Below are 13928 nucleotides of genomic sequence, written 5' to 3' on the forward strand. Positions count from 1 at the left end.
ACTGTGACTATGGTGAAAGTAACTTTGTTATGTATTATTTATTTATGTTTGGCTGTGCTGGGTCTTCATTGCTCTGCGGGCTCTACTCGAGTTGCTGTGAGTGGGGGCCACTTCCGGCTGCCGTGCCAGGGCTTATCACTGTGATGGCTGCCCTCATGGAGCACCAGCTCTAGACACAGGCTTCCGTAGTGGTAGCACATGGGCTTTCTAGTTGCAGCTCCCCAGGCTCTGCAGCACTGGCCTCACAGATGGGGCTCACGGGCTTAGCTGCTCCATGGTGTGTGGGATCTTCCTGGACTGGGGATTGAACCCATGTCTCCTGCATTGGCAGGTGGATCTTTACCACTGAGCCACCTAGAAAGCCCGGGAAAGTGACTTTTTAATAGGAACCCCACAGCAGACAGTGGCCAAGCGGGATTGAGGAAGAATAGTATGGAGTGAGATTTGAACAAGAATGTTGGACCTTTTAACAAAGCCTCAGGAACTCCCTGGAGGTCTAGTGGTTGGGACTGCACGCTTCACTGCCAAGGACCCGGATTCAGTGCTTGGTTGGGGAACCAAGATCCCACAAGTCTCACAGGGTGGCAAAAAAAAAAAAAAAGCCTCAACCGGCAACTCTTATTAGCGTTATTCCCCATGGGCTCCCCCAGGGTGAGTGCTGAGACCAGCCTGACTGGAAGACAGTGGGTGGGCGCCTGGCGTTCCGGTATCATGGGCAGATGCCATGGTTGTGTCACCGACACCGACCACACCTGGATCCCGAGGTGTCTAAGCTGGGCTCTGGGATCATTCTGTGTCCTGACTGACTTCGTGTCATATTCACGTCCGAGGCACCAAGACTTTCCTCCTTCCTGTGTGCAAACAAGCCACACCTTTCACCGACCAAAGTCCATCTCACCCCTCAGTCAGTCTCGAAGCTGTGGGGAGGATGGGCCTCATCACCTCTCCCCCACTTTTACTAACACGTGAGCATATATAATTCGCACGGTTTAAAAAGAGCCAGTCGCCTGTTGGCCGTCGCTCCAGATCTGGACCGTGAGACACGACCTGAAATCGCCATAGGAGAAACTGAGGTAGGATACCAGAGGAGCTTTTCTGGAGGAGGACTAGAAAAGAGGCTTGGGGGTGAGGGGATGAGAGTTGAATGCAGTGTTCTAAGGGACAGAGGGACGGAGAGTGCTTTCTTCCTTGGGTCTTTGGAGGTGGTTTGAAAGGAAGGGAAAAGGTCTCTGGACTTTTCTCTGTCCTCTTCTTCTTCTCTGTCCCTTTGATTGTGGAATTTGTATAACCCTGAAAGAGATGCTGGTTGACATAGGTGCTGATGCAAATGTCAAGTCATAGCTGACGGCAGTAGCTAAACTCTTAGAGTGTGACCACAAGTTTTCAGGTATTGCAGTGTGGTACTCGACCAGCTCCTGCAGCTTCCCTCAACTGAGGGCAAATCAGAGACTTTCAACTTTTAAGTTTATGAAGCTCTGGCTTCTGACAGGGACACTCTGGCCTCTTAACTTTGAGCTGTAAAAATATTCACAGAAAGTTCTGAAGAGAGGAAACATGCTCTTTGAATCACCTACTTCCTCCAGGTGTATGAAAAAGAGTGATTTTATGTCTAGTAAAGACTAGGAAACCAGAGGGGAACGTGAAAGATGACGTATTTCTGGAACTTGTTGCAGAATGGTGATTTCCGTGGTCCATGCTACGCTCTGTTGCTGAAGAGCAGGTGGTTGCTTGAAATTGGAGGGCTGAGTTGGGTCCTCTGAGCCTCTCCGGGGCTGCCTCCTCCTTAGCTGGACTGTCAAGGGTCGCAGGCCGTCCAAAGTTCCTGTGGGGAAGGAGGCCCTAGCAGTCGGGACGCTGGCAGTGTGGGGTGGAGGCCATGGGCCCCCTGCGCCAGGACCGCCGGGAAGAGGGCGTCTGCCCCATCTGCCAGGAGTGCCTGAAGGAGGCAGTGCGCACCGACTGCGGCCACCTCTTCTGCCGGGCCTGCCTGGCCCAGCACCTGGAGAAGGCCTCCGCCTCCGGAGTCCGCAGCTGCCCCCTCTGCCGGAAGCCCTGTTCCGAGGGGGTCCTGGGGGCCGGCTATACCTGCGACAGCCACCAAAAGAAGGTGTGCTGGTTCTGTGAGGAGAGCAGAAGTCTTCTGTGCATGGAATGCCTGGTGACCCCTGAACACAAGTCTCACAGTGAACTGACCATTGAAAATGCCATCAGCCACTACAAGGTAACGCGAGGTCATCGTCTCTATCCCCCTGCCACCACCTCCCCGAGTTACTCCTTTCTACTCCCTGTCCTTGATCCCGGGCATGTCATAGAGGTTCAATAACTGACACTTGTCTTCGTTTCTTCTGCTTTATCCTGTTTTAGACCTTTGTCTTCATTTCCCTGTGTGTATCTTGCTACTGATGTTAAAGTTTCAATGTATTAATAGGAGTCTGAGAGGAGACACTGTCTCGTGACAGCAGATTCCCAGGAAGCATGAACTCCTCACACTTATCTGTAGTATGAAGGAGCTGGACTAAATAAGGCAAAACCCTTTTAAAATTAAGACTATGTGGTTCCCTTGATTGACAGTACTAGGATATTGGCCAGAAACGTAATCAGGTTTTGCTGATGTTTATTCGCTAAGTCATGGTCCAACTTTTTTGCAACCCCATGGACTGTAGCCCGCCAGGCTCCTCTGTCCATGGGATTACCCAGGCAAGAACACTGGAGTGGGTTGCCATTTCCTTTTCCAGGAGATCTTCCCAACTAACCCAGGGATCAAACTTACATCTCCTGCTTGGCAGGGGAATTTTTCACCACTGTGCCACATTTACATATGTTAACAATTATCCTGTAAATATATTGAAACTTGGAAATTAATACATGATTCTCTCTTTTCCTTCTTCCTTTGTCTTTTTTTTTCTTCCTTCCTATGATAACTATTTTTATTCTATTAAAAAGACTTTTATCATCAAAATGGTACATTCAGACAACACTGTAATGTATAAAGTCATAACTAAAAGTCTTTCTTCCTCTTTTCCCCCATTCTCAGCCCCTAGAAGTAACCATTGTTAGATTTTTGTGTATGATTCTTTCAAAAATTGTGTGTATGAACACACGGTCTAAAACACGGACGTACAAGGATTCTCTACATATCTTTCTGTAACTCATTTTTATCATCTAAAAATACATCTTGGACATTATTTCATTTTCCCATCAGTACCTTTAGATCTTATGAATTCAATAACTGCATGGTGTTCAGCTCTATGAATGTACCATAAATTGGCTGGTATTGAGTTGTCTATAGGTTACTGTTTTGAGATCACAAGAAATGTTACAATGAGTATCCTTCGACATTTATTTTAAAGGACTTAGAATAGCCAAGATATATTTTGATGAAAGAATAAGATAGCTTCCAAATTATGATCAGTTTTCCTGTCATCATTTACTATGGAATAACCCATAGTCCCCCACTGATTTGAATCCCAACTTTATAGTATGCCATGGGTGCATATAGACTTGCATATTTTCTTGACTCTATTCTTTTCTATTCTACTTCTGCCTGGGTGTAAACCCATTTTTAAAACTGTCCTTTTCCAATGTATTTTAGTGTCAGGTAGGTCTTAGAACTGTCAGAATATTCTTATTTTTCAGAATTTTTGTGGATATTTATATATGCCTATTTTGCCAATTAGCTTTAACATTTTTCAAACCAATCTTCCCCCTCTCCCACCCCCAATTTAGTTTCCATTTGATTGGATGGAAAATTGACATATTTTCACCATGGTGTATTTCTATCCAATAATGAAGGATGAATTTCCAAAGCTTTCTTTTAGATTCTTGACTTTTTGAACACATTTTGAAACAGAATGAGAAAGTGAGGAGTCCAGATCAAGGGTGACTATGGGAAGGGAGAGAAATAACTCAGAAAACCAAAGAGGCCAAGTTCTCTAGATCTAGCATCATTCCCTCTAAGTGTAGGGGATCACAGGAGAGCAGATGGAGGTCTCCCACCTGCTGATGGGCCAGTGAATATATGGGAAAATCTGTTCACTCACTCAATGATTTATTCAGGTCTGTGCTTTGCGATGATGTCATGCCAGGTATTGTTGGAACTATAAAGATGATTCATAATCTCTGTCCTCAAGTCTACCTTTAAATTATGACAAGGAACCTGAAGTAAATAAAGAACAATATTTGTTTAAGAAAGACTTGAGTAAGTTTCTGCAGTGTATCAGTAACTACCATGCATGCTAGAAATACAATGCTGAACAAGTCCGATGCCATCCCTCCGGCCAGGAATTTTCCAAAGAAAGACAGGCAAGAAATCAAATGACAAGTCTTGTATGATCTAGGAAGAAAACAAACAGGAATCAGAGATGGAGAGTAATGGGTGACCCATGTGGTCAGTGAGGGCCTCACGGAGGAGGTGGCACTGGTGCTGAGACCAGGGAAAACAGAAGGCAGCCAGTGAAAAGACTGGGCAGAAGGAAATACAGATTTGGGAGCCCCAAATCTGGAAACGTCTTGTTGTACTTGAAGAGTTTATAATTAGAGTGTGAACTGACAGCATCTACTGACAGATTAGAAGTGGGATGAGGGAATGAAGGGAATCAAAAGATGACTTCACGAGTTTCTAGTGTGAGAAACTAGATGGATGATGGAAAGATAAGGACTGAGAACAGGTTTGAACGAACCGTCAAGTTTCATTTAAGACAAGTTGAGTCCAAGTTGAGACACATCAAAGCAGGATCTTAGATATGCAGCTGGCTAAGAAATCTGAATCTCCAAAGAGAGTCTGGGGTAGTATTACCAGAACCTAGGACAGGGTACCATCAAAATAAAGATAATATTTAAGGGAATTCCCTGGCGGTGCAGTGGTTAGGACTCCATCCTAACCCTCCCTGGTCAGGGAACTAAAATCCCACAAGTCACGCAGAGCAGTCAAAAAATAAATGAAAGTAAATAAAATGAATTTTAAAAGATAACATTTAAAACTAAAGGAATTGTTGCAATATCCCCAGGAGAGAATCTAGGGAGAAAAGAGTTTCCAGGGCAAGGTCCTGAGAAAGGCCATCACTTAGACTTAGGATGGAGGGAGACCCAGTAAGGGAGGCTCGGACTGAGCCACTAGCAAGGTTTGAGAAAAGCTAGGGAAGTGGTGTTCCAGACGCTAAGAAAGAAGTGACTGCAGAGTACATTGAATGATGCTGGAGGATGCTGGGCTGGGAGGAGGCACACTCTTTCCATTGAGACAGTGGGGAACGAAAGAAGGCATTTGCAAGGGGAGGGAGTCTTGCAGTTTGGGAGGTGGCTCACGCGCTGTGATTTGAGCCACTGAACTGAACTGAATATGTGAGAAAGAATACCAGCTGTGTGGTTAGAGGCGGGGATGTGGAAGGTTTGAAAAGAGTGAAGCTGTGGTTGGTCGAGTTTGGAAAAGGGAACCTATCTATTGAGTGAAACCGAGTGGGACTGGAATGCAGCATGGAGCACTAACTTGATTTTTGAAACTAGGTATTTAGTGTTTTCTGTTCGAAAGTTATTATGCAGTTTTGATACTTACTGCTTTTTGGCTTATTTTTAAATGTAGTAGCATCTTCACCAAATAGTAATTTTTGTACCTGATGTTCTTGCTGACTGTCTTTTCAGAAGGATTTTCTTATCCAATGTTTCTAAGCATGATGGAGAATTCCATGAAATTTTAATTGGTATCACACTAAATTTGTTGCCTACATTAAGAATTATTACTTTTATGGGCCTACACGGTCTTGACCAATAGCAGGATATATTAATATCACTAAGTGTTTTCCTTCATGTCACTGAATCAGATGTTACATTTCTTAATTTAAATCTCATATTGAGGGTAGCTATATATTTTATAAGAGTAATTTTTCTGGGCAATTGGTACATTGTAGATCCAAATGAGAGTCTTTGCTGAATTCATATATCCTTTAACTTAATTTCCTGACATTTTCCATAGGTATGATCATGTGGACATTGTCACGTTTAGTCAACACCATTTTTCCTCATAAAATATAATAGATTATACCTTTCTTATTTGTATTTTGGGACTTGTTCTGTAAGGAGCATGTTTTTTGAAAATTGGTCTTTTTGTTTTTTTTGGTGACTATATAAGGAAAGGTAACTTTTTGCTTTCTAACTACTTTTTCTTTTAACCATATTGTTAGTAAGTCACTTGAGAGGATTTTCAATGTTCCTAGGTTCTCATGTTTCATCACTACTTACTGCTCTTTTTGGTCAAAATTTTTTTATTGTGAAATCACATTTTAGGACCACAGACTTTAAAAAAGCATTAATGAATTCAAAACAGATCTTGAACCATTGCTTATCTTTCAATTTGTCTTTTTTTCCTCAAACTCCTTGAGAGATATTTTAGTAAGATAAAAGTTTGTAGAATTTCGCTTTTTAATTCTAATAAGTACCTTATTCATATAATATGCACACACTAAATATTATCTTAATGCAAAACTGGATGAATTTTTTTTTAAAAAAAAGGGCTTTACTTTATTCATTTTGAATACTGTAAATGATAGATCTGAATTATCTTCAATTATTTCATGCATTAATCTTTATTGCTACTATCTTTGCTTCCTTTTTTATTTATACAGTGTTCATAGTTGACTATAAACTCTTCATTAAATTTTAAGCTACTCCAGAAGACAAGACTGTGATGTTTTGAACCAGATCTTAGGAACAGGCCTGACTTTGACAGGCAGAAACAGATAGCATTCCTGGCAGGGAAGTAAAAGAGAGGTGTGGCTGTATGGGGTGTGTTTGGGAAACCACAAGCAACTTCATTTGGCTCCTGTGAAGAACATGGAGGAAGTAGGGAGAGGGAACACAGAAAATATAATTAGGTTATGGGGGGTCTTGGATATTTTGTTAAGGAGTCTGGGCTTATATTTGACAATAAGAAACTCTTTTGAAGACAGGAGTAAAACAGGTAAAAGACAAAACATGACTGAGATTTCAGGTTGGATGACAGGCAGAATCGTGGCTCCAAGGACAGAAATATGGCAGTCAAGAGTAGTGGATTGCAAAAGAGGGTGGGGAAGAAGAAGATAAGTTTGATTACTCCAGACTGACTTTGATTACTCCAGACTGAGTTTGAACTGCCAACAGGGCAGTAGGAGATACTTAGGTCTCAGCTAGAAATAGGATTGACTGTTAGGACAAACATCTTTCAGGAAATTGTGATAAAATCTGAAGCCTGAAATTAAGGACGTAGTTCAGCAAAAGAACCGGGTTAAAGAAACAACCTCACAAAAGTCAAGGAAGGACAGGGTGTGGGAGGTGGGTAGAGTGGGGTGGGGAGAATCACAGCAAAGAAGAGGAGCCTGAGAAGAAGGCACCTCCGAAGCTTCTTTCCTGGAGTTCACTGGTGACCTCGGAGAGGGCAGTTTCCAAAGAGTGATAAGAAGCAAGGCAGATGCTGGGGAGCAAAAGGGCACGAGGATGTGAAGACAGTGAGAACCACCTACTCCTTCAAGAAGTGTAGTTGTGACACCAGAGAGAGTACATGGAAGGGGTAACAAGGTGAAGGTTATTTGCTTGTTTCAACTTTGTGAGACCTAAACTTTCATGCTTACACAATTGCCCACCCCACCTGAGCCTCCACCCTCGCCAGCGAGGCCCCAAGTGAAATTCACATGCCCTTCCTTCTGTTTTATTCCTTCTCTGTTGGGAAATGCATGCAGGTAACACCCAGTGACGTGACAAATGTTTAATAAATTTCTAGTGACATCACTGTCTCTTCTGCTTACTCTTTGTTTGCTTGAATGTCCTTGCTGATGTCTCACCGATAGCCCTTTGACTTTGGTTCTATCTTCTGAATCTCAGGGCCAGAAAGAACTTTCAAAGTCATCTTGTCCAACCCCAGCCTCTACCTGTACATCTCCAGTGATGCAGGACACTTCTTTTCCAAAGAGGAAGTGAAGCAAAATAAAAGGGGAAAAAAAGAAAGAAATATCCCCCATGAACAGCCAACAACAACAAAACCCCCTCTCCCCCAGTTTTTTTGACCTAAATTGAGACAGATTTTCTTAGTGAAACACACACTCTTCAGTTAATAGCACACTCTTATCTTTAGTCTGGGCTTCCCTTGTGGCTCAGTTGGTAAAGGATCCACCCCCAATGGGTTCAATGCCTGGGTTGGGAAGACCTCCTGGAGAAGGGAATAGTTACCCACTCCAGAGAAGGCAATGGCACCCCACTCCAGTACTCTTGCCTGGAAAATCCCATGGACGGAGGAGCCTGGTAGGCTGCAGTCCATGGGGTTGCAAAGAGTCGGACACGACTAAGCGACTTCTTTTACTTTTCACTTTCATGCATTGAAGAAGGAAATGGCAACCCACTCCAGTGTTCTTGCCTGGAGAATCCCAGGGACGGCAGAGCCTAGTGGGCTGCCATCTCTGGGGTCACACAGGGTCGGACATGACTGAAGCGACTTAGCAGCAGCAACAGCAGTAGCAGCAGCCAGTAATATGGCCTTGAGAATCCCATGGTTTGTACAGTATTCTGGCCTGGAGAATTCCATGGACTGTATAGTCCATGGGATCACAAAGAGTTGGACACAACTGAGCGAATTTCATTTTCTATCTTTAGTCCACAAATCCTGTTTTTGTTTTGTTTGTTCCATTTAATTTAATCACTGTTCCTCTCTCTTCCATGGTAACTAGTTAGTGTTTGTTATATTTTTATTTGTAGACAGTTTGCAAAACACACATTGCTGCACTGTGTGTTTATATATTGAATTAACAAAATTACATGATGGGACTCATTCTATTTCTTTTTTCCCCGTCGACTGGGCCCCTTGTGGGATCTTAATTCCTGAGCAGGTATTGAACCTATCCCCTCTGTGGTGGAAGCATGGAGTCTTAACCACTGGACCACCAGGGAAGTCTCTACTTCTTGCTTTCCGTTCTACCATGAATTTGAGATCAGTTCACGTTCTGTGGGTCACATGGTCCATTGTTTCTGATAGCTGCACTGTGTTCCACAGCAGGCACCGTCCTCATTTTACCCATCTGTTTCCTGGGAATGGACTCTACGTGATTCCAAGTCTGTTACCATAAACAGTGCTGTAGCAGACACATTATCTTAGAACCTGAGTGAGGACTTCTCTGGGATTTTTATCCAGAAACGGGACCACTGGATCATAGAGGAAAGCACACCTAGGTGGCCAAGACCCTCAACAGAATGCTATGCTAGTGCACATCTCACCAGCCCACAGTGTGGTCCTTACACCCACACACATCCCATCTTACCCAGGTGCTATCCGGTTGTCTAATTTTTTATTAATCTGATGAGGGTCAAGTAATATTTCTTTGTATTAATTTCCATTTATCTAATCACTGATGAGTTTGGGCATCCCTTCTTCTGTAAATTAACTGTTCATATTCTTTCCAAATTTTTCTTTTGGTTTCCTGTCTTCTTATTTATTTCTAGGCTTTCCTTTCATTTATCTATGTATTTATGGCTGCACTGTGCGACTTGTGGGATCTTAGTTCACCAATCAGGGACTGAATCCAGACCCACGGCAGTGAAAGCATTGAATCTCAACCACTGGACTGCCAGGGAACTCCCTAGGCTTTCCTTTGATGTCTTGTATATAATAAGTCTCTTGTTGGTTTTAAACATTGCAGATATTATCTCCTAGTCTGTCATTTCTCTGTTAGTTTTGTCCATAGTGTTGTTATTGAACAGAAATATTTAATTTTTAAGGTCATCAAATTAAATCATTGTCTCATGGTTTGTGATTTGGGGGTTTTATTTAAGACAATTTTTCCCTACCCCCCAGGCCACAAATTTATTCTTTAATATTATGTTCTATTAACTTTATAGTTTTCCTTTCATGCTGTCTTTAATCCATCTAGAGTTCTGGATAAGCATTTGGCTTTATTTTTCTCTGTTGTTGTAAGCCAGTTTCTCAACACCATCTCCTACAGATTTTGTCTCCTCTCTTACTGATCTATATACTACTTTTTATTTTATTTTATTTCAGCTTTATTGATATATGATTGACAAACGGTAGTATAAAAGTTTAAGGTATACAGTGTAATGATTTGATGTATATTCATAACAAAATGATTATTACAGTAAGTTTGGTGAACATCCATTATCTCCTATAGATATGAAATTAAAGAAAATTTTAAAAAACTTTCTTGTGATCAGAACTCTTAGGATTTACTCTCTTAACCACTTTCATATATAACATACAGCTGTGTTGATTATATTTATCATGTTGCATATCCATCTCTAGCACTTATTTATCTTATAAGTGGAAGCTTGTACCTTTTGACTGCCTTTATCCAATTTACCCTCTTCCTATTCTCTACCTCTGATAACCACAAATCTGATTTCTTTCTTCTGTTTGTTCGTTTTGAAAGTACAATTGACCTGCAAAACTATGTTAGTTCCTCTTATACAACATAGTGATTCAACATTTCTATACATTTCAAAATGATCGCCAGGACAAGTTTAGTTACAGTATGTCACTATACAAAGATACGACACAGTTACTGACTATATCCTCCACACTGTACATTCCATACCTGTGACTCATTTCTTTGTATTTTTTCTTTTTAAAGTCTTTTGTAAACATGGGTCTCTCCCTGAGCTCTCTCTTCTTTCATTTTCTAAATGTTCTTGTCCTAGCACCATACTGTTTTATTACTAAACTTTGTATGCCCTTTTATCTAGCAGGGCAAATACATTTTGTCAGCAGTCTAAAAAGGGATGACAAGGAGATTGTTTCCAGAATCTTTTGCTGTCACCTCCACCCTGTACTTTTCTTCCACTTTGAGTCATTAGGGCCTGTGTTGATATCGGTATCAGCTTTGTTTATTTTTGCTTCCTACATAGTTTTTCAAAACCTGAAAGTTAATTTTTTAGAAACTGAAATCATTCATTATACCCTTAGTTTCCCAGACCCAGTGACCCATCCAGACACTGATTTAAGATTTAGAGAGAGATCCCATGCCTTCCTGGGCTACAGGTTTACCTCTAATAGAGGATTCTTGTCCAACCCAGCCAGGGTTGGAGGAGTGGTCCCAGAGGCTTTGCATCTCCTCTCTAAGTCAGTTCTCGCTAGATTGGCTTCACTTGTTGATGAGTAGTAAGAGTTGCCAACAATCAACACAAAACTTTTAGATGTTGGGAGAAAAACACCCTGAATTCAGAGTAGAAAATGTTCTGTTACTATCTGTTATCCCTGTGTAGTTAAGGCTTAAAAAAAAAAAAAAACTATCTCTTTTTACCATCATCATCCATTAAATAAACTCTTGTATTTCTTCCCCCAAGGATGACACATAGAAAGCTGCCTCTTTTTAGGTAGAATTTTCCTTTAGCATCCTGGGATCAGGACACCCACTGCCCCCCCAATGGGCATCACCCTCACCCATGGTCTGATCATCAATCATGTCTGTCTCCCTAGGAACGACTCAACCGCAGGGTCAGGAAGCTCAGAAAGGACATCTGTGAACTCCAGAGGCTCAAAACTCAGGAGGAGGAGAGACTGCAGGAGATGAAGGTGGGTTTCTTAGAGTCTCAGGAAGGACTCCAGTCTGGCCATCTGTCTGTCTGGAGCAGCCTGCTGCAGGGGGGTGCACCTGGAGGCTGGAAACATGGGTGCTGGGCGCCGTCTTGGGATTTGTTGGCTGAGTGGCCTGGGGCAAGTCAAACCCTCTGAACTTCATGTGGTTTATATGTTCAATGAAAGCCAGTCCTGCTCTACCTGGTTCAAGGTAAGAATCAGAGACAAGTAGACTATCAATTGAAAATTACTCCGAAAACCATAGGGCTCTTTCTCTGTCTCTGACCATCTAGGTTTCTGTCTCTCTGTCCCTCACCTTATGACCCGAGAGGGTTAAAAAGCAGTGAGAGGATATAGCAGAGTCTGTGTGTGTGTGTGTGTGTGTGTGTGCGTGTGTGTGTGTGTAACATGCACGTGTGGATGTTCACAAGGGAGTTAGGTGGGGAGAAGGTGTCCCGGCACTTTTGAAGAACATGGCCGCCTCTTTAACACCCATGACAGGCAGAGCCAATGTCATGAAGGGAGGAGGGCTGAGAAATCAGCATCTCACTCAGTGCTCAGAGGCGGAGGGCTAGGCGGAGTCTTCTGACATCAGATCTTACAGAATTCCTTTTCTGGAGTTTCAGGCAGACCGTGGGACCCACAGGCTGGAGGCTGAGCTGGAGCAGCAACCCCAAACCAGAAGACAGCCGGATGCCCCCGCTCAGTGGCGGCCAGACCAGCGGTGGGATGTGTCAGCAGAGCTGTCCAGAATCCCTGGCATCTCCGAGGCATTACATCAGCTCAGCACCCTGGTCACTGATCTGGAGGGGATGGCCAAGAAACTGGACACCAGCCTGCTGAAGGTGCATATCCTGGGGTGCCTTCCAAAGCCTGGAATTCTCCCCAAACAGTGGGCAGCCTACCTGAGGTATCCCTTTGGGAGGTGTACGAAGAGACTTCTCTGTGACACGTGGTGGTGACCTGTTGCTGCTGCAGCAGAGTGGGGGTACACAGAAGGGGTGCACCCCTCCAGTCCTCAAGGTGGCAGTCCCGAGTGCCATCCACTAGTGGGGTGAGGAGGGGACTTGGAGGGAACAGGAACCTGAGCACCGATGGTGACTCTCACTCTTTCTCTCTCCTAGGATGCCAGTGACCTACTGAACAGGTATGAGCTGTCCCATCTCCCTTCCTACATGTGCTTCCACACACAAACCCACACCAGCCTAGATGTGTGTGGGGGCTTTCTCAAGGTCAAGGAGTTCCACTGTTCCTTTAACTTGCATCTTCATGCTACATGGACAGTAGAAGAGTCAACAGAATATACTGAAGGATTTTTTGTTTCTAGGAGTGCTCCAGAGCAATTAGAGGCTATTTATCCCAACTTAGAGAAAATATCAACGAGTCACTTGTCCAGCCATCCTCAGCGGCTCTGACCTGTTCATCCCTGGGCCACATCATATCAGACTCACCTCACCCTCCTGGCTCTCCTTCCCCCAACCTGTCCAGCCTCCCGTTAGGTCTGCCCGGTGGCCCCTCACACCTGCCATCTCCTGAACATGACCTCCATTCCTCGTCGCCAGAGCTGTGACCTGATGCCTGACCCTCAGACCCCTGGACAATAGTCATAGCCTCTCTTCTGAACCAGGCTTGTAGTCTGGCTCCCACTGCAGAGGTCACGATCCAAGCCCTCCTTTTCCTGTGAAACGATGGTAGCACCCATCTCTCACCACCTCACATTGAAATGGGAGCATCCAGACATTTAAATGGTACATGCTTACAATGGTGAGGCCACCTCTGCACGTGGAGCCCGCGCATCTGTTGGAAGGAACATTCCTCCTGAGCTCCTATAGCACCTGGTATCTGTACCATTCGCCTGGCACTTTTATTATTTTTGTGATGGACAGACTCTACAGTGACCTCTGACGATTCTCCCTTCATGGTGTTCATACCCTTGTGTGATCCCCTCTCCCTGAGTGTGAGCAGAACCTGTGACTTGCTTCTAATCAATGGAATATGGCAAAGGGGATGGGCTGGCACTTCATGGACTGCGTTACACGAATGGGACGCCTCCTTGTTAACACTCTCACTCTTGAGATTCTCCTTGCTGGACTGATGATGTGAGTGACTCTGCGGCCAGCAGGCAGCCTCCAGGAGCTGAGAGCAGCCTCCAGCTTTCAGCCAACAGGAAGCAGAGGCCCTCAGTCTTGCAGCTGCCAGAAAATTAATTCTGCCAACTGCCTAAATGAACTTGGAAGTGGATTTTTCCCCAGTTGAGTCTCCAGAGGAGAACTCAGCCCAGTTGATACCTTGATTGCAACCTCATGAGACCCTAAGCAGAGAACCCAAACTTCTGATCCACAGAAACTGTGAGGTAAAAGATGTTATGGAAATTATGATATAATGAATA

General features: G+C 43.8%; 1 protein-coding gene across 2 annotated transcripts; it reads left to right on the forward strand.

The window, feature by feature from the left end:
• The first annotated feature begins 1876 nt into the window (after positions 1-1876).
• TRIM40 (tripartite motif containing 40) lies at positions 1877-13928 on the forward strand. Of its 2 annotated transcripts, none has more exons than XM_040250139.1 (5): positions 1877-2221; positions 11441-11536; positions 12160-12384; positions 12664-12686; positions 12867-13928. In XM_040250139.1, exons 1-5 carry the CDS (start codon positions 1877-1879, stop codon positions 12952-12954), a joined length of 777 nt encoding a protein of 258 aa, XP_040106073.1. In that variant the 3' UTR covers positions 12955-13928. The 2 variants fall into 2 exon arrangements, with proteins under 2 accessions (XP_040106073.1, XP_040106074.1); XM_040250140.1 differs by having other exon boundaries at positions 12262-12384.

This window comes from Oryx dammah, unplaced genomic scaffold, assembly GCF_014754425.2.
Source record: "Oryx dammah isolate SB20612 unplaced genomic scaffold, SCBI_Odam_1.1 HiC_scaffold_11, whole genome shotgun sequence".
In the NCBI taxonomy this organism is placed as follows: Eukaryota; Metazoa; Chordata; class Mammalia; order Artiodactyla; family Bovidae; genus Oryx; species Oryx dammah.

What these genes read in the sequence shown, in the direction of transcription:
- TRIM40 (XM_040250139.1), top strand. Translation starts at nt 1,877, where the DNA reads ATGGGCCCCCTGCGCCAGGACCGCCGGGAAGAGGGCGTCTGCCCCATC. An exon ending in ATGCCATCAGCCACTACAAG is followed by an intron (nt 2,222 to 11,440) that starts GTAACGCGAGGT and finishes CTGTCTCCCTAG; the next exon opens with GAACGACTCAACCGCAGGGT. An exon ending in GCCAGTGACCTACTGAACAG is followed by an intron (nt 12,687 to 12,866) that starts GTATGAGCTGTC and finishes TTTTGTTTCTAG; the next exon opens with GAGTGCTCCAGAGCAATTAG.